The sequence below is a fragment of the Papaver somniferum genome, chromosome 3, assembly GCF_003573695.1.
Source record: "Papaver somniferum cultivar HN1 chromosome 3, ASM357369v1, whole genome shotgun sequence".
NCBI lineage: Eukaryota > Viridiplantae > Streptophyta > Magnoliopsida > Ranunculales > Papaveraceae > Papaver > Papaver somniferum.
Window position 1 is genome coordinate 45687562 of NC_039360.1, and position 25015 is coordinate 45712576.

General features: G+C 39.4%; 2 protein-coding genes and 1 long non-coding RNA gene across 3 annotated transcripts; all 3 read left to right on the forward strand.

Annotated features, from left to right (window-relative positions):
* The first annotated feature begins 1432 nt into the window (after nucleotides 1-1432).
* LOC113356052 (amino acid permease 8-like) lies at nucleotides 1433-5408 on the forward strand. Its single transcript, XM_026599064.1, has 6 exons — nucleotides 1433-1719; nucleotides 3484-3717; nucleotides 3851-3944; nucleotides 4076-4442; nucleotides 4560-4781; nucleotides 4863-5408. The coding sequence occupies exons 1-6, from the start codon at nucleotides 1647-1649 to the stop codon at nucleotides 5292-5294; spliced, it is 1422 nt and encodes a 473-aa protein (XP_026454849.1). The 5' UTR covers nucleotides 1433-1646; the 3' UTR covers nucleotides 5295-5408.
* Nucleotides 5409-14662: 9254 nt separating this feature from the next.
* LOC113361216 lies at nucleotides 14663-15023 on the forward strand. The gene is made up of 2 exons (XR_003365009.1): nucleotides 14663-14704; nucleotides 14855-15023. It is a non-coding gene; the product is annotated as an uncharacterized LOC113361216 (long non-coding RNA).
* Nucleotides 15024-16558: 1535 nt separating this feature from the next.
* LOC113359385 (F-box/FBD/LRR-repeat protein At5g53840-like) lies at nucleotides 16559-18841 on the forward strand. Its single transcript, XM_026603027.1, has 4 exons — nucleotides 16559-17374; nucleotides 18016-18183; nucleotides 18295-18390; nucleotides 18641-18841. The coding sequence occupies exons 1-4, from the start codon at nucleotides 16559-16561 to the stop codon at nucleotides 18839-18841; spliced, it is 1281 nt and encodes a 426-aa protein (XP_026458812.1).
* The last annotated feature ends 6174 nt before the right edge of the window (nucleotides 18842-25015 follow it).

A 25015-nucleotide genomic window follows, 5' to 3' on the forward strand; every position in this document is an offset into this window, starting at 1 on the left:
GCTTTCATCAACATCATCATCATCACCTCTTCTACCAGATGAAATTGATTGGTCTTCATCTAGAGTCTCGTCTGAATCACTGGGTTCTGATGGTGGTTCAGAATCATTCGATACACGGATCTTGAGCGTTCCCGGCACAACGTATGCCCCTCGATGTGTTGAAGTCAAGAATTTTTCACCAACAAGAGGAGGTCTTAAAGGAGGACTAAGAGCTTTCAGAGCTTTCTTCTTTTCCTTTTGCAACCTGAACAAGAACGAATAAGAAAAAAATATATAAGTCGGCAGGGTCGACAAATATAACCTTGCCGTCTACACAAAAGTCGGAAGGGATAATGCATGCCGGCTGAACAGCGTCCGGTAGGGTACTATTCACATAACCTGCCGGCTAATAACAAATATGAACACATTAGATACAAGGATTTTCCACAAAACCAGCCGACAAGGTCCATTACCCATACATTGTCGGCTTAAAAACAACCGGCATGGTTTTCCAAATACCATTCCGACTTTTAAAATTCAAGGTGTCAGGAGAAACAAAAAACTTGAAATACAGCCGGCAGGGTAAAAATTTACAACCAACCCGGCTTAAAAAAAACTGACGTCGGCAGGGTTCTGGGTTGAATACCTTGCCGACCCTGCAAGTAGCAGTTACAGATACTAAACAACCGGCAAGTTCTTCAACCTAATAGCTTGCCGGCCAACCCTAAATATGAAAAGTTGGCAGGATCGATAACATAATACCCTGCCAGCTGAATAACTGCAGATTCACAAATTTGATATTTTTGACCTAATTTGACATGCAAACATGTTGAAGTACTGGAGTGAGTTTAAGTAAACCCTTACTTTCTTAATCGCACCATTTCTCATTTTCCAGCGGCTACGATTTCTTATTCTTCAATCATTTTTTTCTTCTCTTTTTGTTTAACTAACTTTGCAAATCCAGGGTTGTATTCATTGGGTTTTCTATTAGCTTCTTTCATACGAGTTCCTTTCCGCCGTGGTGGTTCCATTTTTGAATATTAATAGGAACTTTTGAATCGGCGATTACGACGAATTAATCGACGAGTTTCGGTGGTGGGGATGGAGGAGCCGGTAATGTGTTTGAGAAGGAGAAGAAGAAGAGAAGAAGATGAAATGAAGAGAATGAAAACTGATTTAGTGTAATTAGAATTATAATGGAAAAGGTAATTTTATAACTTTATCCATTAGGCTTTCCCTTTGTCCTTAAAAAAGAGTCCACTTAGAATTGAGTATATCCAATATCGCGAGGGTAAAATAGAGGGTCCAAATACAAAATGATTATCCCGCAAATAATTCAGTATAGATACTTAGTGGGATTCCTTTGGAGTAAGGGAAGTATCGACCTTTATGCATCAATAAATATACTGTGTCAGTCATATTATATGGTCTTTACGTGTACGTTCTATTGCTTTAATTAAGCATACATGAGACAGATATAGCCCTCCTCTCATCTTCGTTTTCATCTTATATATACCTCGTCATTTGCCACATTCATGAGAGAAATTAAGAGAGGTCTGCTTTCTGTCTAGTTTTTGCATTTTTTGTGTCAGAGTCAGAGATAGAGTAAAAGAGCTGCTTCATTTCTTATCTTCTTGTAAACCATTAATTTTGTGTTCAAGAGAGATATGGAGATAGAAACAGTGGAGATTGGAAGACCTAAAGAAGACATCGATGAAGAAGATGGACATCAAAGAGAAGGTAATTGAATTATTGATGCTGAGATTAGCTCATATATTAGCTATAATTCACAGTACCTTCATTTGTACTAATTTTGATAAATTTTTAATTTAATTTAGTTCAACGTTAAATCCTAAATAAGTTAGTGTTAACTTAAAACGAATAATGATGCATGGCTAATCAAAAATTGTCATTAGCTCACAACAGATTGTTTAATTTCTTAGAAGGAGAAAAAAGGACTGCATATTTAATTAGTTGATCAATCAACAGTAGAAAGTATATGTACAAAGATGCACCAGTACCCAAAGGGGCCAAAAATTCACTGCTCACTAACGTTGTAAATTTTTATTTCAAAATTTGAACGTCGGACGAGTTTTAAATTCAGGGTGCATTATCAACATTCCGGCGGTGATTAAGCTGACTTACGGACTTAATTAATTCATGCATATTCCTTGATAACATAGAGTTTACGTATTTGAGATGCTTAATTACGTGTATTGATGTTAGACATGGTGGTGGTTTTGTCATCAGCTAACTAGCGTGAAGTGAACAAAAGGAAATGAATGCTATGGGTACTTTCTGATTTCTGTTTCAAGTCTTTTTCTGATAAACAGAATCGGTAAAGCCGAGGATTATTAAAATGGCCCACTTTTAACTAAGGAAAAAAAAGTTTGGTCACCCATTTTGAGTGCCCAATAGGGCTGAACATGGTGTCGGTTAACCGTTGGAAACCGACCGAACCAGACCAATAAGCAAGAAACCGAACCAAACCATTTAGATTTGGATTGGTTTGGTAAAAAATGTTGAAAAACCGACATTACTGGTTTGGTTTTGGTTTGACCTGAAAACAGAACCAAAAACCATTGGGAAACCGATTAATTTTTAAACTTAATTTCTACCGTCGATTTAAAACTATTAGATTCTACCCATTAATTTAGAGGATAAATAGAAATCCTAAATCTAATATTTCATTATGATACTCTCCCTCTTTCTCTTTCTCCTTCTCTCAGCCGCCTCCCTTCTCCACCCCCAACTACAGCTGCTGCTACTCGACTTTTTTCTTCCCGTCTTCCTTCTTTTTTATTTGTCAATATCTAAATTAAGATATATTATATATCTTCATTTGATCTCTAGAATTAGAGTAAGCTTTAACTATTCTTGATTTTTTTTTGTCTGTATATTTGTGTAAACCAATACTATCGGCAACTACGATTTTTTTATCTGTAAATTTGTGTATTTTTTTTTGGTTTGACATAATTATTGGTTAACCAAAAACCACTGGGACAAACCGAAACCAACTGGAACCATTTGGAAACCGAACCAATGGTTAATGGATTGGTTTGGTTTAGATTTTTAGAAACCAATAATATTGGTTTCGGTTTTGGTTTGGCTAGAAACCGAACCAAAACCGACCATGAACAACCCTAGTGCCCAACTTTATAAATCCCACTTGAAACTGAATCCGGAAATTATTACGAAATATAATCGTCACGTTCTTTACCCCTAGAACAAAATGATCGCGATTGTTTTCTATTTTGGAGTAGGTACGTGTTTTATTTAATTATAAAAAAAAAACACAAGGATGTGAATTGCTTTTCGGGTTTTTCCATGGTTTTAAAATATGATCATTTCAATTTTAATTATTATTTTATCGAGGTTTTATTGTATTTAATTTATTATTTCATTTTACCTTTTCTTTATCCGTTAAAAAGTTTTACTTATTGCTGTGGTAGTTTTCCTTTTGTAATCGAACAAGAAAACTGAAATATTGTTGCACAAATGCAGGCACAGTATGGTCGGCAACAGCACACTGCATTACAGCAGTGATAGGTTCAGGAATTCTAGCATTATCATGGAGTGTGGCCCAACTGGGTTGGATTCTCGGTCCACCAGTTCTACTCGTCTTTGCTGCCATCACCTATTATACTTCAACTCTATTAGCTGATTGCTACAGGTCTCCACATCCAGTCACTGGCTCTAGGAATCGGACTTACATGGCTGTTGTTAGATCCTATCTTGGTATAACTTTAACCCAAAATTTCTTCTATATGTGTTTGTAACTGCACAAAATTTATTAATTAACCTGGCCTGCAGGACTGAAACATGCAAATTCTTGTCATTTGGGTCTGAAATCTGTTGCTTTTGCTTGCAGGTCCTAAAGATGTATTTATGTGTGCAATAGCACAATATGCAAATCTTTGGGGTGCTATGATCAGTTATACGTTAACCGCTTCAATCAGTATGATGTAAGTATCAATTTGGTGACAACAACAACAACAACAACAAAAAAAAAAACGATTTTTAATTTTCAAGACAGCTTATGTTCTACATTTTTCAGAACTCTCATAATTTTTTCTCCTATATGAAAATTGTTTAGGTCAGTGACGAGATCAAACTGCTACCATGAACGAGGACAAACTGCAAAATGCACAACGAATGGAAATCTGTTCATGGTTATGTTTGGAGCAGCTCAGATTGTATTATCTCAACTTCCAAACATGGAGAAGATAACATGGTTATCAGTGATGGCTGCAACGATGTCGTTTGCCTATTCTATTATTAGCCTCTGTCTGTGTTTATTTAAATGGTTCTCTAACCATGGTGATGTTCAAGGTACTCCTTTTGGTATTATGGCTAGTCACGCAGTTGGGCTATCGCCAGCCTTAAAAACATGGAATGCCTTTCAAGCCTTAGGAAACATTGCTTTTGCATATACTTTCGCTGAGGTCATGATCGAAATTCAGGTAAATTTCGGATCAGTCTTTTCTTTTTCCTCCATAGAGTTAGTCTTTAGATTGAATTTACCTCCTTTGGAGTCATAACAAGGCTCGTAGTTGTACTTATTCATTCACTTTGCACAGGATACTTTGAGATCGCCTCCTTCAGAAAATGTAATAATGAAGAAGGCAAACTTGTATGGTATTGGGACAACTACAATCTTCTATCTATCGATAGGTTGTGTTGGATATGCAGCTTTCGGTAACAATACTCCTGGAAACATCCTTACAGGGTTTTACGAACCATTTTGGCTCGTTGATTTAGCCCACATCTGTATTGTAATCCATCTAGTTGGAGCTTACCAGGTAAAATCAGTCAATTTTTCTTTTGTGCACACTTTCTTCTCTTTGCTCTAGCACTAATTTACATTGTCTTGAATTTTTCAGGTATTCGCACAGCCAATATTCGCAACAATTGAAAGGAATATAGTATCAAAATGGCCAGAAGCAACTTTTATAAATAATGTCTACACCGTGAGACTCCCATTGACTAAAGGAGGCTGTCTGAGCTTCAACTTGTCGAAACTTCTAATTCGATCAATTTTTATTGTCTTGACGACTTTGGTTTCCATGTTACTGCCTTTCTTCAATGCCATCATGGGTTTGCTGGGTGCATCGTCATTTTGGGCTTTAACTGTATATATTCCAGTAACAATGTGTATTGTTCAAAGAAATATCGGGAGAGGATCATTGAGATGGATTATGCTGCAGAGTTTGTCAGGGTTTTGCTTCCTTGCATCTTTTCTTGCAGCAGTCGGTTCAGTTGCAGGTATAATAGATAGTCTTAAAGGTGCTAAACCTTTTCATATCGAATATTAAGGTTTATATGTAACCAGAAAGAAGTAAATATTGTAATTAACAACAAGAAAACCTAAGTAAATATGTTTCTTGTATTTCCTTTTACGTTGTCAAATATTTCTGTTCAATACAGTATTATTTTAGTTCGTAGGTAAATTATGAAGCACAATCATACCAATGAAGTTGCATATATTATCATTCTAAACTCACGAAATCAAACATGTAGCATTCATACTAGCACTTGAAACATAATGGTGTGGACTTAAATGATAAGTGAAATACGAAACGGCAGCTTCGTGCCAACTCTGATGGACGAGTTCAGCCTTTGCTTCTTCCCCAGCTGCCGCCAGTGCAACGTGCAGTGGTAAAAATGTTCAGGCCTTCGATGCACCATTTTGGTCCTAGGTGCCTTCTCTTCATAATGATTTACGTCTTCATGCCTGAATTAAGGATAACAAAAATCAATGGAAAGGCTTTCCAGGGTCATGCTTAGTTCTCGCTATCTTTAGGGAATTGGAAAACTAATTTGCAGCATTTGCGAATGGTACTCTCAAACGTGAAAACCCTACATTCGTTGCATGAGCAATCCACTTTGGGCGAATGTCCAACAGAACACCACAAACAATGAAGATAGCTCTCAAGCTATATATCTATATTATAAAAAGAAGTAGTGTGCGTAGCCTTACAAATCCGACCATCGATTTCGTCATCCCACAATGGAGATTGATCGGTTATATGTCCTATATAGACGTCCATCCGATCCCTTGGCTTCCTAATAAAAATATGATTCTAAAGATTATTTAACGGCGTTGGATCCTTGGATTTCTTAATTTGACTGCAGCGTCGGATTTCCTAATTTGACTAAGTTTCCGTTAATATAGCCTAATACTAAGTAGATGTATTTATAGAACAGAAGAGCGTCATTCTTTAACGGTTTCACCAACAAATGGTCTTCTATCTATAGTTCTTCCCCTCCATTAACGACTTCTAATTCTTAACTTCGTCTCTCTATATCATAATAATACTGAGTTATTAATACTAAGTTATTATTAGTTAATATAGGCTAATACTAAGTAGATGTATTTATAGAACAGAAGAGCGTCATTCTTTCACGATTTCACCAACAGATGGTCTTCTATCTATAGTTCTTTCCCTCCATTAACGACTTCTAATTCTTACCTTCGTCTCTCTATATCATAATAATACTGAGTTATTAATACTAAGTTATTATTATGGATGATTTAAAGGATGGATACGGTGAAATAAAAGAAAACAGAGCTGATGATTTTAAAAAAAAATTGGTCTAAAGAGGAAAGGAGAAGAAAGAAAATCTAATAGAGGAAGTGGAGTGAATTGGGTAAGAGGTTTTATGTTTAATGCAACCAAATATCTCCTTACTAATACATCTTCACGGAAAACATATGGCTAAGGGTCTGTTTGGCTTATGTTTGGTGGATGACCCTCCATGAAGATTATTCGTATACACCAGATATACTCTGGTCCATCGAACGTTCAATCATCCAATAAGCATAATGATTTGTACCATAACTTTCTCAAGAAACATTTAAGTTAGCCTCAAATAATCTAAAAGCTATTTTTAAAAAACAAATAAAATAAAAAACATGGTAAAGATTTATGTGCGAGATTTAATTGTCACAACCCCAACCAACAAAACATTAGGGAATGTTTAAGGGCCACGGTCGGGGCTGTAAGTCCCGACTAATTAAACCTGACCAACAAAATACTATAGTATCCTCAAGGGACCACGGTCGGGGTTGTAAGCCCCGGCTAATTTGACCCGATCAACAAAATACTATGGTATCCTCAAGGGACCACGGCCGGGGCTGTAAGTCCCGACTAATTTGACACAACCACAAATACTAGGGACGCAAGTCCGAACTAACTTATAAGCTCGATGTTTGACAGTTATAATCTAATTAGTTTTGCGAATGACTAAAAAAGATTTTGGTAGAATATGGACCAGCCGATCAAACAACAAAACAAAAACGAAAAAGGTTGAGCTCCGACCATCGATTTCGTCATCCCACGATGGAGATTGATCGGTTATATGTCCTATATAGACGTTCGTCCGATCCCTTGGCTTCCTAATAAAAATATGATTCTAAAGATTATTTAACGGCGTCGGATCCTTGGATTTCTTAATTTGACTGCAGCGTCGGATTTCCTAATTTGACTAAGTTTCCATTAATATAGGCTAATACTAAGTAGATGTATTTATAGAACAGAAGAGCGTCATTCTTTAACGGTTTCACCAACAAATGGTCTTTTGTCTATAGTTCTTCCCCTCGATTAACGACTTCTAATTCTTAACTTCGTCTCTCTATATCATAATAATACTGAGTTATTAATACTAAGTTATTATTATGGATGATTTAAAGGATGAATACGGTGAAATAAAAGAAAACAGAGCTGATGATTTAAGAAAAAAATTGGTCTAAAGAGGAAGGGAGAAGAAAGAAAACCTAATAGAGGAAGAGGAGTGAATTGGGTAAGAGGTTTTATGTTTAATGCAACCAAATATCTCCTTACTAATACATCTTCACGGAAAACATATGGATAAGGGTCTGTTTGGCTTATGTTTGGTGGATGACCCTCCATGAAGATTATTCGTATACACCAGATATACTCTGGTCCATCGAACGTTCAATCATCCAATAAGCATAATGATTTGTACCATAACTTTCTCAAGAAAATTTAAGTTAGCCTCAACTAATCTAAAAGCTATTTTTAAAAAACAAATAAAATAAAAAACATGGTAAAGATTATGTGCGAGATTTAAGTGTCACAACCCCGACCAACAAAACATTAGGGAATGTTTAAGGGTCACGGTCGGGGCTGTAAGCCCCGGCTAATTTGACCTGACCAACAAAATACTATAGTATTCTCAAGGGACCACGGCCGGGGCTGTAAGCCCCGGATAATTTGACACAACCAAAAATACTAGGGACGCAAGTCCGAACTAATTTATAAGCTCGATGTTTGACCGTTATAATCTAATTAGTTTTGCGAATGACTAATAAAGATTTTGGTAGAATACGGACCAGCCGATCAAACAACAAAACGAAAACGAAAAAGGTTGAGCCCCGGCCGTAGACCGGGGTGATACCTAGTCTCTCTCTATATTATAAAAAGAAGTGTTGTGTGTGTAGCCTTACAAATCCGACCATCGATTTTGTCATCCTACGATGCGTATCGATTGGTTATATGTCTTATATAGACGTCCGTCCGATGAGATTTAATTATTTTGGACGACATAGATTATGTCGTGGCCCGTACCAAAGATAATTTCAAGCTAGACATGGTTCTGAAATAGGCTCTGCCCGACTACCAAGGTAACGAGCCCTTATTAGTTCACCTGACCTAACACGCCTAAGCTACCAAAAAAGAAAAACTAAAGCGTGAAAGCGCAAAACAAAAACGAGTGGGACCCGTTTGGTTTTTCTTTTTTGTGAGCAGTGTACAAACAGGAAGAAAAAATTAATTTCCTTTTGCAACGTGGTTAAGATTTGGACTTAGACTTTTCTTCTCGGGATTGATAATTTTTTTATCCTTTTTTTTTGAAGCATCCTATTGATATTGAGCATCAATATTTGGGATATATAGTCGATCAGATACGGGCCATACGACAACGTCAGATATTTGCGAGACTACGACAGGGCTGTGGGTCCAGGCTAATTAGACCGACCAACAAAATACTGAAATTCGCGTAAAGGACTACGGTCGGGGTTTTAGGCCCTGGCTAATTTGATCCATTAACAAAATACCAGAATTTGCGTAGGGTACTACAACTAATTTGACCCGACAAACAAAATACTGGAATTTGTGTAGGGGACCACGGCCGGGGCTGTAAGCCCCGACTAATTTGACCCCATCAACAAAATACCCGAATTTGCGCTACAGCCCCGACAAATTTGACACGACAAACAAAATACTGGAATTTGTGTAAGGGACCAAACAACAAAAAGAAAAGAAATCAAAAATGGTTGAGCCCCGGCCGTAGGCCGGGATTTGCGTAGGGGACTACGGCAGGAGATGCAATTCCCGGCTATTTTGGCCCGACCAACAAAATACCGGAATTTGCGTAGGGGATTACGGCCGGAGCTTCAGGCCCCGACTAATTTGCCCAGACCAACAAAATACAAGAATTTGTGTAGGGGACTACGGCCAGGGCCATCAGCCCCGGCTAATTTGACACGACCAATAAAATACTGGAATTTGCGTAGGGGACCACGGCCGGGGCTGTAGGTCCGGACTAATTTGACCCGACCAACAAAATAATGGAATTTGCATAGGGGACCACGGCCGGGGCTGTAAGCCCCGTCTAATTTGACACGATCAGAAAACACTAGGATCGCAAGCCCCAAACAACAACAAAAAATCGAAAAAAGGTTGATTCCCGGCCGTAGGCCGGGGTGATACCTACTATCTATATTATAAAAAGAAGTGGTGTGTGTGTAGCCTTACAAATCCGACCATCAATTTCGTCATCCCACGATGGAGATTGATCGGTTATATGTCCTATATAGACGTCCGTCCAATCCCTTGGCTTCCTAATAAAAATATGATTCTAAAGATTATTTAACGGCGTCGGATCCTTGGATTTCTTAATTTGACTGCAGCGTCGGATTTCCTAATTTGACTAAGTTTCCGTTAATATAGGCTAACACTAAGTAGATGTATTTATAGAACAGAAGAGCATCATTCTTTAACGGTTTCACCAACAAATGGTCTTCTATCTATAGTTCTTCCCCTCCATTAACGACTTCTAATTCTTAACTTCGTCTCTCTATATCATAATAATACTGAGTTATTAATACTAAGTTATTATTATGGATGATTTAAAGGATGGATACGGTGAAATAAAATAAAACAGAGCTGATGATTTAAAACAAAAAATTGGTCTAAAGAGAAAAGGAGAAGAAAGAAAACCTAATAGAGGAAGAGGAGTGATTGGGTAAGAGGTTTTATGTTTAATGCAACCAAATATCTCCTTACTAATACATATTCACGGTAAACATATGGCTAAGGGTCTGTTTGGATTATGTTTGGTGGATGACCCTCCATGAAGATTATTCGTATACACCAGATATACTCTGGTCCATCGAATAAGTCATTTGAACGTTCAATCATCCAATAAGCATAATGATTTGTACCATAACTTTCTCAAGAAAACTTAAGTTAGCCTCAACTAATCTAAAAGCTATTTTAAAAAAAAAATAAAATAAAAAAACATGGTAAAGATTTATGTGCGAGATTTAAGTGTCACAACCCCGACCAACAAAACATTAGGGAATGTTTATGGGCCACGGTCGGGGCTGTAAGCCCCGGATAATTTTACCTGACCAACAAAATACTTTAGTATTCTTAAGGGACCACGACCCCGACTAATTTGACCCGGTCAACAAAATACTATGGTATCCTCAAGGGTACAGCCCCGGCTAATTTGACACAACCACAAATACTAGGGACGCAAGTCCGAACTAACTTATAAGCTCGATGTTTGACTGTTATAATCTAATTAGTTTTGCGAATGACTAAAAAAGATTTTGGTAGAATACGGACCAGCCGATCAAACAACAAAACGAAAACGAAAAAGGTTGAGCCCCGGATACCTAGTCTATATTATAAAAAGAAGTGGTGTTTGTGTAGCCTTACAAATCCGACCATCGATTTCGTCATTCCACGGCGCAGATCGATTCGTTATATGTCATATATAGACGTCCGTCGATCCCTTGAATTTCCCGATATTGTTTGAGCCCTATTAATTTATTAATAATAGCTTGATTTCTAAACGTGAGTTTCGCACTATTTCCGGAAATAGAATTTATCCTAATTATGGAACCAAAAAATACTGTCCTATTTTTGATACTAAAGAGTCCTATGTAAAAAAAATCCAAGCTATCATTAATAAATAGACAACTTCGTTTTCCATTGATAATGACCCGCAGCGTACCACATTCACAAACTTAGCTGCTTTCATTTGGAATGGATTTTAAAGTTTCTCGCCGAAACCCATTCAACCACGACACCGTCAGCCTTAGATCATATGAATGAAGTAGAGCCAATGAACAGACCGGCATCCACTGGTCCGTTCATCTGTCAGTTCCAGAAATCTGCACCAACATGGTAATGAATTCATGAAATTTATCACATTATTCCACTACCCCAGTTATTAAGATATATTGTCACGGTACCTTTAATAACGTGGTTTCCTAATGGCCACACTGTTTGTGTGTGGAACATTCTTTATATAGGTTGGTTTCCATAAATATAGTTACTTAGTATTATAAATATATATGATCTCATCCCACCCATTCATGCACAATGCATACCCATATAGCACAACAGGAGACATACCCATATATTCCTTAACCGGAGACTTTCTTGGACTGTAGCGCCCACCCGCTCATTGCCAAAGAGTGGCAAGAGGGAGACCCACAACAAAAGTTATAAAATCAGGAGAATGGGTTATCTTTAATGTGACCATTTGTAATCCAAATATTGTCGACCTTCTGATCGAAGCAAAAAAAAAAAGATTGCCAACCAAAAAAAAAAATTAATTTGAAGACCCTGTAGAGTTTACTTAATCATGACTAATTTTAATGCGGATATTATATTTGCCTTTAAATTTTCTAATCTACGGCCGTGGCCGTTGACCCCGGCCCTATCCAGCTACTATGATTCAACGAATTAAATATGCTACTGTGATTCGACTAACTAACATGCTATAATATGACACGACCAACTAAATATCGGGACCGTTCTGGTATGACCGAACTAACTAAATATGCTCCCGACTATTATATACAGACTAAAATTGTATGGGAAGATAGACGGACTAAAATATGTGAAGATACTGACCAACCGACCAAACAATAAAAAAAACTCTAAAAGGTTGAGCCCCGGCCTACGTCTAGATTATAAAAAGAAGCGGTGTTTGTGTAGCCTTATAAATCCGACCATCGATTTAGTCATCCCACGACACAGATCGATTCATTATATGTTCTATATAGACGTCCGTCCGATCGGTGGGTTTCCTGATTTTGGTAAACTACCATAAGATACGTGTATATTTTTCGATACGAATTCTTGGTATTTATTTGATTTTTGTAAACTACAATAAGATCCGTGTAGTTGCCATATTTTTGGATTTCCAAAATCAGTACCAATTTTTGGTATTTATAATAAAGTTAAATTCTTCTCATTGTACGTTTATAGGCTTATTATCTCCGATTCACCAGACCAATCGATACGCTCACCCCTTCGATCTTTGTTGTTTTCGAGTGTCTATTCATTAGTTATAATTTCATAGCGCAAGGCTATTATAAATCGGTGATTTGAACAGAGATGAAGAGAACACGAGGCCAAGGTTAAAAAAATCAAAATTCCTTCCACAATTAATCTGCTAGACTCTCCCTACATGATTTAATTCCAAACACTTTCACTATCCTAGGAGCGTACTATACTATGCATTGATTGACTATACCACACGTGACAAATCATCACTAAAAAAACACATGTTATAACATGTTTGCAACAAGAGGTAAACTGAAGGGCTTACACATCACGACAAAAAAGGCAAGTGTTTCTTTTTTTCCCTTCTTGGGCTAGCTTATATTCTTGAAATGTGAATAATGTTAATGCGACAAGTTTCTAAAGCAAATATCTGACATAAGCTTGATGACCTTTTAGCTTCCCGAACCTCTAATTCCAGAAAACAAAAGCGCAAACTCCATAGCAATTATCACCGATAATAGAAAACTTATTTTAACAAATTTCGTTCTTTTGAAAATTTATTTAGGTTTGCCGTAAGTATATTAACTCTATTAATGACGGATAACCTTAGCACCAAATATAAATTTGCAAAAAAGCAAAGGGGTCACGATCGGGCTTATGATCATGGTTAATTTGACCCAACCAAAAAAATACTGGAATTTACATGTAAAAGACCATGGTCGGAGCTGTAGGTCCTAGCTAATTTGATCTGACCAATATAATAATTGGAATTTTTATAAGGGACCACGATTGGGGCTGTAGGCCCCAACTAATTTGATCCGACCAACGACATACTGGAGTTTGTGCAAGGGATCACGGCCGGGGCTGTAGGCCCCGGCTAATTAGGCCCGACCAACAAAACATTGAGGCTGCAAGTCCCATCTAACTTATAAACTCAATCAAATCACGATTAATTTAATATTAATGCTGGACTGTGTTTGTCCCTAGACTTTTTAATCCACGACCGGGACCTAGGCCTGTCAATATATGTCCGATATCCGGAATCCGTTTCCGATTATTCGAAATCCTATAGGATTTTATCCGTTTTATCGGATATCGGATATCGGATAAAAATATTTATCGGATATTTCTTCCTTAACCTATCGATATCGGATTGGGCTATATCCGTTTGGTTAATATCCGATATCCGATAGAATTAGGGGTATAATTGTAATTTCGTCAATTCAATCGATTATCAGTCAATTCAGTCGAGAACCGAGTCATTTCCTTTTCTTTTTTTCCTCCTCTTCTCTTCTCAGTTCTCGATCACTCTCGATCAATCACTCACTCAGTTGCTTTGCTTATCAATCACTCACTCAGTTGCTTTGCTTATCAATCACTCACCCGCTCAATCAGGTACTGATTATCTTCTATTTCCATGTTCGATTTCTATGTCCGATTCTTATGAAATTAGGGTTTCATAATTATGAGTTTCCAAATTAGGGTTTCATAATTATGAGTTTTCAAACTCAATGAAGGCAAGAACTCTTGGAGTGATTCAATCTCACCTTGGAACGTATCCATTTTATTTATCTACGGGTATTTTGTATGTGTTCAGTTCTTATTGAAGGTGAGATTTTGCATACTCACTTTTGAGGTATGTCTCTTTGCTCTACTTTTGTAAATGTAACATTGGGTTATTTTCTCTCCACAAAAAGCTATCTATCTCCGCTTAAGCCAGCATCAAAGAAAAATCTGCAGAAGAAATTGGGGTTTCATCAATTTCAAATACGGAATCAAATTTTGTAAGTATATAATGCTCCTTAATGAAATACGCTTGATCTTCCTTTAGTTTCATATGATTCATTAATTTCTTCCTTTTAGGTGTTCTTCAATTGTTATTTAGTAAAAATAACGATGGCTTTCAGGTGATGGAGACGTTCCTCTTTATTTGGGTCAATGTTGACACCAAGGGGAATAAATTTTAGCTTTCTGCAACCCACTTACGGCTCAAGTGTGTCCACAATATAATTGTTCTTGGCTAATATCTACAAATTTTGTTGTTCAGGGCTTTGCATTCATTTCAAATCCGAGAATAATCATTAACCTCATCTCAACTCAATTGGTTTTTCAGGTGCTGGGTTTCTTTTTCGTCACGTGTCTTCTATGGTTAGTGTGAAGGAAAATTTGTTTAGGTACTGATATATTTCAACTAATAAGGCCTGAAATGGAATCAGATTCATTTGGCCTCTAAACTCATAATTATGAAGGCCGAGATAACGTATGATACTTTTATGGTTAATCGAACTCAGGTACTGATCTCTTGTTGTTAATGTTTATTGCAGACTCCCAAGAAAGGTGTTAAAACTCCAGTAGCAGCAAAGAAGAAGAATGTAAGTTGTAATCTCCAAGTGTTGTTAGTATTTTGATTAGAAAAATGATGTGAAGTTTAGCCAGATGTTGTATTCTCATGTCTCTTAAAAGCTTATCATGTATTATTAGTATTTTTCTGTGTTTTGTGGTGCATAACTTCACAAATTTTTAAGTTCCCTGCCGAACAAAGTCCCCTGTATCTCTAGGAACCTGCACTAACTTTGCACAGAATAGTTGGTATTGAGAGATGCATTGCTTCTCATCTTCATGTTGAAAACCAGCACTAACACCTGTATATGGTCTAAAACCACCAACTCCAAGACCAAGTTTGTTCTTTTGATGATCAGTAGCCATTTGGCAGTGCAGAATATATCCATCAAACCTCTTAATTGGTTCTTCTACAGCCCTTCTTGCTCCTCCTACAGTTTTATATGAGAGTTAGTGAGACACATCATTTTTTTCAACTGAGGTGTTTAGCTCATAGAGTTTAAATTAAACTGCATTCACCTGATGCCGTTATACTTGGACTAACCAAATTGATTCGCATCTGGTATTTCCGTTGACCGGTGATCCACCTTACACGAGCAACAAATTTATATATCCTTGAAAATAAATGTGTGTTATAATCTTATCAGTTAACTTTTGAATAATTAATTTTAAATTTTTATGATGAGTATCTTATTCTTATATGAATGTCGACTTCAATGACTTGTTATAATGCAGATGTGGAAAATTTGGAAACCGAAGACGAATGAAGACAAGAGAGTCAGAGGATGGAGATGAGAGTGACAGAGACACACAGTACTTATCATACTTTGTGTTTCCAGTTTTTACTTTCTTTAGCATTTGCTTGTGTTTCTTTTCATGTATGTGTGTGAATAAGAGACTTACTTAGAGACATAGCTACTTAAGTGTAACGTTTTAAGACTGTTTATGCGTTTGAAGACAATTCAGATGGTATGTATGAGAATTTCGCCTCAGATTAAAGATTACAGATTACACTGTAAGTCTGTAACTTGAATTTCATCTCTGATTACAGGTTCTTTTCATTTTTTTGTCACTACAGGATATTATCGGATAAATATCCGATATCCGATAGCTTAACCTATCGGATATCGATATCTGATTTTGATATCCTATAGGATATTCTCGGATATCGAATATCCGATAATGCTTAACCTGTCGGATATCGGATATCCAAATATCCGACGGATATTCTTCCATTGACAGCCCTACCGGGACCGTAGTCCCCGACTATTATGGTATGATAATACTATCTAAATACATAGACCAACCTTTTTAATATCAATGCGGGTCCACATGCTTAAGCCCCGACTATTATGACTCAGCTAAAATTTTGTGAAAGGATACTGACTTGCAGACCAAACAACAAATAAAAGATTAAAAGGGTTGAGCCCCGGCCTACGGCCGGGGTGATACCTAGTATATATATATATGCTGCATGCGTGAAATCCGCGAGCAGCTAAACATTAGTTTGTTGAGATTTGAGTAATGTTTGGTGCGCTGCCTCTCACAATAGGACGTCAGCCCTTAATTGAGGTAGGGGTCGTATATACTTATCCACGTCGGTGAAGGAAACCTATATGTATGTGATAAATTAGGATTTCAGGTCAGAAAACTCAAAACTCTGAACTGCATGAAAGAAATACAAAACCATGGAAGCAGTAAAGAAACCGCGTTACAATACCAACGATGAAGATAAGATCAGCAAGTTACCAGATTTCTTAATTCATCACATCCTCTCTTTCGTTGACATACAAGATGCTGTCCAAACCTGTATATTGTCAAAGAGATGGGGTAATATTTGGACTTCTCTTCCCTTTTTGACTTTCGATCGTTCAGTTCTAGATGAATTTGGTTATCCACGTTTTCTTGATTTTGTCGATTACGTATCAAGTCTTCGTGACAACAGATGTTTTGATATTCGACGGTTTCATCTTCTTGGTCTGTATGGAACATACAAATGTGATTTTATCGATCGTCTTCGTCGATGGATAATCGTTGTTGCTAGATCTAATGTTGAAGATATAGATGTGCAGTTTACCGGGGATGTATCTGATGACAATAAAGACTTTCAGGTTCCAAGTTGTGTCTCTACTTGTAAGTCATTGACAAAATTGGAACTAAAGTTGTCGACGCATGGTAAGATTTTTCTGTCGAATTCTATATCATTACCTCGTCTGAAATATCTGAAACTGGAAAACACCTCGTTTAACCATGATGAGTCATTAACCAAGTTATGTTCAAGTTGTCCTGTTTTGGAACACTTTGATTTAAGTGGCGTTAGTAGTACTACACCTTTAAACATCACTATATCTTCTCTTACACTGAAGCACTTCGAATTACATATCGACTATCGTAAATCAATACATAATACGTTGAGGTTATGCGCTCCAAATCTCGTGCATTTGGTTTTATCAAATTTGGACTATTTGTTGCTCGAAGATGTTTCTTCTCTGGTCACGGCTGATGTTGGTGTTCAAGCAAAACCACGATAGCTAGATGACGAGTTGCCTATTGTACATGCTCCGGATACATTCGAATTTCTAAAAACACTTCATAATGTCAAAAATCTAACAACAATTTTCACCAAGTACTCAAGGTATGTTCTCTAATTCTCCTTATTTATTATCGGTAAATTTTGATGTAGGAGAAAATTAGAAGATTGTTTTTTGATCAGTTTATTTAGTATGCACAATAAGAATATCACTAATTTGGATAGACTAGGATCATGATTTTTTGCATCATATAGAATTGAGGTAATATCGTGAACCTATAAGTTGTTGTTTAAGATGTAATATCGTGGCAACCAACTAGGGATCCCCGTTGGCTAGGAGGCAATTCTCATACTTGAGGTTAATAATTTCTGACTCAGTATGGGTGCTATAGGTTGTCCATGCGTGGGCACACATAGCTTTCCCTAGCGCTATTTAATCGGCGTTGCTGCTGGAAATTATACTCTGTGTGATGTAATACATCTCGTGTAACAATAAAACCCGCATTACACCCTTCATTTCATTTCTGCAAGCGTGTTAAAGTTCAATTTATAGTCTTGAGCGTACACTTAATCTAATGAAATTTCTATTGTTCACCTTTATATGTGCTAATGAAGGATGTTAGAAGAGTTCTGGAACAATTAGAAAAGCAACCTTTTCAGTTTTCTAATCTGCAATGTCTCAAGATGCAAAAGATAAGGCTCTCAACAGACTCTACGCAAGTCATTGCCTCCTTGCTCAAGAACTCGCCTATTGTCGAATCCCTCGCATTGGAACTTTGTCAGGTTAGTTATTATTTTTTTATTTTTTTTGTTGCTCTCCATTTTTAGTTTTAGTTTTGTTTTTTCTTCAGCGACTAATTCTTAAAATGTTAATCAATTATGTTTATCGTCTAGTACGTGAAATTCGATCACGGATATGGATGGGATGAGGGATTAAATTCTGGTTCGGAGTCGGAAGAGGAGATGGAATCAGATCTACACACTGGGGAGGTACATCAATTGCAATTGGCTTAAACTTTTTTTTTTTTTTTTTTTTTGAAAAAGGCAAAGATTATATTAAAAAGAAAAAAAGAGTGCCAAGATAGCACCCTTCAAGGATACACGAAGATAGACGATTAGACAGTTTACATCGGACTACTCCCTAAGCAAATTCACCCAATCGAAAGTTGTTTAAGTAGATTGGAGATTATTCACGTTGTGGCGTATATAACTGACATTATTTTTTTACGTTAATGTGTAGACAACTCTCGGCTTAGAAGGGATGTTCGCCAACACCATGAAACAACTCAAGTCCGTTGAGATAAGTGGTCTAGAAGGAAGTGATACGGAACTAAAGCTTATAGAAATTCTGATGAAGAATGCCGTTGTCGTGAAGAAAATGGTCTTGAAGAAGGATCCACATAGATCCATTAACGAGGTTACAAAGTGTAGGTGTAGATAATCCACAGGGCTAGGTGGAAAGATCCTAAGCTGTGATACACCAAAGAACAAAGACAAGCGAAGCACAAGATAGAACCAAACGGCGCAAAAAGCGAGGTATCGCGTGGGTCAGATGTGATGGCCCAATAGTTGTCGGATGTGACGTGACCCTTATCCTCTGACAGGTCGGGCGAACAATCAGAAAGCACTCGGTCAGACGAAGGAAGATGGTCAAACAAAGAAACGAGAAGAAAGAAGGGCGACATCGTGTTAACCAGACGATTAAGACTCAGCCTCGGGTGAAGAACTATCGGTCAAGCCAGAAAGTCGGGCGAGCAGTGAAGGTCCGATAGGGAACAGCTAAATTAATGTAATGTGACCAACATTGTAATTCTGTTGTATGTCGACCTTGGCCAATAAATATAAGGGCAGGTCGAGAGAGAGAGGCAGGTTAAAAAAGGAGAGAGGAACAAGTCATCATATTTGAGTTGTGAGAGCTTCACCACTTGAGAGGGGGAGAACAACTTGTAATCAAAGAAGAGAAATAATAACATTCATCCTTTCACCCCGTGGACGTAGGTAAACATACCGAACCACGTATATCCTTGTGTCTACATTTGTTGTGTATCTTCACTTTGTGTTAAATCATCTTCTACTTCGTTGGATGTGGTGTGTGGTCTTATGCCACTACATTCTGGCGCCGACTAAGGGGACGTGTAAGTTCTCCGGATACCTTGACTGCATGTGCCGACAGAGACGATCCAAAAGCTCCTAAAAACACTTTGCGTGTTAGTTGATGTTATGGGATGAACTCTGCTCGGTGAAAGTATGTATATGATCGTTTGGTTTGAAGTCTGTTGATATAGTTAAGTTTTCGTTGTTAAGATCGAGTCGTTAACAAACATTTTCAGTTGGGTCGATCCCGAACAGTCGACTAGTCTTGCTTGTAGGCGAGTCTGTTTTCGTGTCTTAATCTTCGTTTTCATAGTATTTTTTGCACTTGTCTTCGTATTTTGATCTTAGTTTTTGTCTTGCGAATTCAACAACGGAATACCCACAAACTTCCAAATAACATCTTTGATGTGTGGTTGAAGTTGCTTGAGGTTCCATTGTTGGCTGGGGAAAATGCCAAAACAACAGCACGACGAGATTATTGGTCGCCGGTGAAGGAATCCACGGAATCAAGGGAAGACATCCCTTTGTAGTTCCAAGGGAGTGCATAAGTCTTAGTCCAGTTTTTGTCGTGGCGTGCTAACCTCATAAAAGTATGAATTTGGACCTTTTACCCACAGAGAACTAGGTGTTAATGATTTGGAGTCTAGGGAATGTAGGACAAATTGTAGTTAATGCAGAGTCGTGGTACAGAAAGCGACGTTGTGCAACTTTGAAAGCGACATAGTATGATACCCGTCTAAAAGGAGACACTTAGAGTCTGAACAGGGAAAATTGGCGAGGTCAGCATGATAGAGTAGAGGGAATCGTACTTTTGAAACTCAGTTTTAGTGTCAGTCACCTTTTTCTTCTAAAACTGTACGTACTATAGAAACTTTTCAAAAACAGGTCAAAGTAAGGTGTTGTCTGTTTTCACTGACATAGGTAGGGACGACTCTCGGACTAACAGCACACTGTGTTCGATGGCTAGAACGTCAGGGATGGGAAGAACTCTGAGGAACCGCACGATCTCCAGCAACAACACGCAAGGAGGAGTAACTGGGATGAGGCGAGGGAGTGACGGGCATCCACCACCGGAGGAATCACGAGCTGCTGCAAGGGGTATGCAACTGTGGACGAGGAGATCGATCTGGACGAGACGATGACCCATCGTCTATGGAGATAATCGCCTCGCCCCCAAGGAGGGATGATCAAATAGATGGACTTACCGCGTCAGACACGGAAGATGATGAGGAAGCATTAATCCTGCATGCTCAGAAACGAAACATCAGACGACAAGCTGAGTATCAAGAATCCCTCGGGCAAGACAAAGAACGACTAAGGCGAGTACAATTAGGACGAGAAACAACTATCGGAATCGATCCGGCAACATCGACTCAGATACCCCCCACAATACCACCTCCACCACCTGTGATGACGGCACCACCCCCTGCCCATTTAGGCCATCCAAATGGTCACTCTAGCCATGAGAGTACAGATACAACACTACTCGGAATTCTAGAAATCCAAAGAAGGCAAGATGCGTCTTTAAGGGATCTTCAGCAGAGGAACCTAGCTCTAGAGTTCGAGAACTATCAGCTACGGAACTTAAGGTCGAGGTCGAGAGGATCTTCTAGCCGAGGGACATCAGGACACCAAGGAAGAATCGGGAAGCTACCACCTGCAGTAGAACCAAGCAATTCCGGTCGATCAGGAGCACCCCCAACACCACCTATCGGAAGATACGGTCCACCCGACGATGAAAGGAACGAGAGGAATAATCAACAGAGAAACACAAGGTCCGATAATGCGACTGAAGCCAACCTAAGAGAGTTAGAGGAAAAGATAGGGAAGTTGTCAGGAACCGGCGAAGAAGATAAGCTCGCCGAGGTCATAAGCGAGGCCGAGAGGACCCCTTTCACCCAAGAGCTAGAACTAAGGGCCTTCCCACCTAAATGCACTCTCCCCACCTTCAAATCAAGGTTCAACGACACGAGAGACACAGTTGAGCATTTGAAGATGTACACAATGTCCCTAATACAATGGAAAAACCATGAGGTGGTAATGTGCAAGTTCTTCCCTGCAAGATTGGAAGGCGAGGCAAGGAAATGGTTCTACAACCTCGAACCAGGAACAGTGGACAGTTACGAGACTCTAGTCGAAGCCTTCCTTGAAACATACATGCACAACAGCAGACCTCGGCCCAGGGTCAACAGGTTATTCACCTTGGCCCGACGGTTTAGAGAACCTCTCAGATCATTGACCGATAGATGTAGAAATTTTTGTACATAAATTGGGAAAGTACCAGTCGACCAACAGATATTCGGGTTCGAAAACACACTTGGGAGGTCGGATCCCATCTGGATATCCATGTTCACTGAAAAACCACAAACATTGAAAGAAATGAGGAAAATGCAAGAACATTTCATCGCCCTAGAAGAAATTCGGGAAGAGTCAAGGGATAGGGGAGTGCAAGAGGCTAGTGCGCCCCCCGAGTCGACATCAGACGATATTCAAAGGCGGCCCGAGAAGAGACCGAGCCCACCTACGCGAGGAAGTGGGAAGAAGGAATGGGTGGCTGAAGGAAAGAGGCCGAGGCACGAGGAGAGAACATACACCCCTTTGAATGCTCCACTAGAAGAAATCTTCAAAGAGGTCGAAAAAAGGAGTGACATCATATACCCAGCTTCAAGAGGGATACAGTTCGAGGAGACCAAGGATAACCCAGAATATTTCCATTATCATCAATATCGAGGCTACTCTACAAATAACTGTCGAGAAGTGAAAGACATCGTGCAACACCTTATTATAGATGGTTATCTGAGACAGTTCGTCCGACACCCAGCCCAGACGACCGCAACGCCCGATGCACCCGTTCATCAGGTCCGGATCGACAGATCCATGCAGTTTGTCAACACGATTTCCCATTTCGCCACTCAAGCGTACAATCTGAATCCTGGAATTATGTCAAGGATCCATAAGAGAGATCATAATGGGAAGAAAATTTTCAGTGTAGCAAAAGCTTTGCCGATAAAACCCTGGATGATGCGACCCATCTTTTTCTCGGCTCAGGATGTCCTGATGAACGACCAAGCTCACAGTGATCCCTTGGTTATCACCCTGCTGATTGAGGAATGGGGGGTAAGAAGGATATTAGTAGATAGTGGGAGCTCAGTCGAAGTACTCTTCTACGATACATTCAAAAGGATGGAGTTTTTAGATGATATACTCGTCCCATCGACATATCGTATCTACGGTTTTAATGGGACCGTAACCATCCCGAAGGGCGAAGTAACTCTAAGGGTATCAGATGGAGGTGGTTACCTAGATATTTTAACCACATTCTGCGTGGTTGATGTCGCCTCGCCCTATGAAGTTATAATCGGAAGACTATGGATCGCGGGAATCAAAGGAGTGGCATCGGCCTATCATCAAAGGCTACGATTCCCAACGTACAAGGGGATAGTTGAGGTCGTAGGAGATCCACAGGCATCCCGACAGTGCATGCAGGTCGATGCACGGATAAATGAGGAGCGGCGAGCACGACAAAGGGGAGAGAAGAAAAAGGCTAAATAAGCCAAAGTCGCAGAAGAACTGGAAAGAGTTATTTCGCAGGCGGTCATGAGTTATGAAGCACAAGGAAACGAGCCTTCATAGCAATTAAAGGAGACGACGCCGGTGAAGGAATCAAAACCAAACTTCTCGGTCGTGGAACCTACTCGGGAGATTAATTTGGGAACTGTAGAAGAACCAAGAGTGGTAAGGATCGAGTCCTTACTATCGGACGAACAAGTAAGGATCGACCCAAGCTTCAATCCGTGGCGGTGCTAAAGGAAAACATGGACGCATTCGCATGGAACATGCACGATATGGAGGGTATGTATCTGGAGGTATGCTGTCACCATCTAAGGATCGACCCAAGCTTCAATCCAGTCCGACAAAAGATGAGGCGAATCGTACCAGAATTACACACGGCCGTCGAGAAGGAATTAAAGAAGTTACAAGAATCGGGGATAATCAGGAAATCGCACTACCCACAGTGGATATCCATCATGGTCGTGGTACCAAAGAAAAACGGAGGAGTCAGAATCTGCATTGACTTCAGCGACCTGAACAAAGCCTGTCCGAAGGACAGCTTCCCTCTCCCAAGCATCGATCAACTGGTGCATCTATAGTGGGGCAAGAGGCGCTAACATTGATGGATGGATCAAGAGCACACCTCCTTCTTCACACCGAGGGGCCTATACTGCTACACCAAGATGCCGTTTGGGTTGAAGAATGCGGGTGCCACATATCAAAGATTGATGGGCGACATGTTTGAAGAACAGATCCACAACACCATCGAGGTCTATGTAGAAGATACGCTAGTAAAAAGTCGCCTAGCTAAGAATCACATTCGGGACCTGCAAGAAGTTTTCCGGACGATGAGAGAATATAAAATGAAAGTTAACCCGACCAAGTGCGATTTTTGGGTCACATCGGGCAAATTTTTGGGATATATCATCACTCCAAAAGGGATAGAGGCAGATCCCGAGAAAGTCAGAGCTATACTCGAGATGTCGTCACCTGCTACAATAAAAGACGTCCAAAAGCTGAACGGAAGTATAGCAGCATTGGGGCGATTTGTGTCTCGGTCGTCGGACAAATGCAAGAACTTCTTTAGCACTCTCAAAAAGGGAGAGAAATTCAAATGGACGGACGCTTGTGAGGAGGCGTTCCAGAATATTAAGCTACATCTCGCAAGCATACCAGTATTACAAAGACCCGAGCCATCGGAGGTCCTCACGCTATACCTCGGAAGCTGTCCTTCGGATAGACTTCCCTCTCCCAAGCATCGATCAACTGGTGCATCTATAGTGGGGCAAGAGGCGCTAACATTGATGGATGGATCAAGAGCACACCTCCTTCTTCACACCGAGGGGCCTATACTGCTACACCAAGATGCCGTTTGGGTTGAAGAATGCGGGTGCCACATATCAAAGATTGATGGGCGACATGTTTGAAGAACAGATCCACAACACCATCGAGGTCTATGTAGAAGATACGCTAGTAAAAAGTCGCCTAGCTAAGAATCACATTCGGGACCTGCAAGAAGTTTTCCGGACGATGAGAGAATATAAAATGAAAGTTAACCCGACCAAGTGCGATTTTTGGGTCACATCGGGAAAATTTTTGGGATATATCATCACTCCAAAAGGGATAGAGGCAGATCCCGAGAAAGTCAGAGCTATACTCGAGATGCCGTCACCTGCTACAATAAAAGACGTCCAAAAGCTGAACGGAAGTATAGCAGCATTGGGGCGATTTGTGTCTCGGTCGTCGGACAAATGCAAGAACTTCTTTAGCACTCTCAAAAAGGGAGAAAAATTCAAATGGACGGACGCTTGTGAGGAGGCGTTCCAGAATATTAAGCTACATCTCGCAAGCATACCAGTATTACAAAGACCCGAGCCATCGGAGGTCCTCACGCTATACCTCGGCGCAACTTCATATGCTATCAGTGCAGTCTTAGTTCGAAATGAAGGGAGAGAGGAAAAGCCTGTTT

What these genes read in the sequence shown, in the direction of transcription:
- LOC113356052 (XM_026599064.1), top strand. Translation starts at nt 1,647, where the DNA reads ATGGAGATAGAAACAGTGGAGATTGGAAGACCTAAAGAAGACATCGAT. An exon ending in AGATGGACATCAAAGAGAAG is followed by an intron (nt 1,720 to 3,483) that starts GTAATTGAATTA and finishes GCACAAATGCAG; the next exon opens with GCACAGTATGGTCGGCAACA. An exon ending in ATCTAGTTGGAGCTTACCAG is followed by an intron (nt 4,782 to 4,862) that starts GTAAAATCAGTC and finishes TGAATTTTTCAG; the next exon opens with GTATTCGCACAGCCAATATT.
- LOC113359385 (XM_026603027.1), top strand. Translation starts at nt 16,559, where the DNA reads ATGGAAGCAGTAAAGAAACCGCGTTACAATACCAACGATGAAGATAAG. An exon ending in TCGCATTGGAACTTTGTCAG is followed by an intron (nt 18,184 to 18,294) that starts GTTAGTTATTAT and finishes TTTATCGTCTAG; the next exon opens with TACGTGAAATTCGATCACGG. An exon ending in CAGATCTACACACTGGGGAG is followed by an intron (nt 18,391 to 18,640) that starts GTACATCAATTG and finishes GTTAATGTGTAG; the next exon opens with ACAACTCTCGGCTTAGAAGG.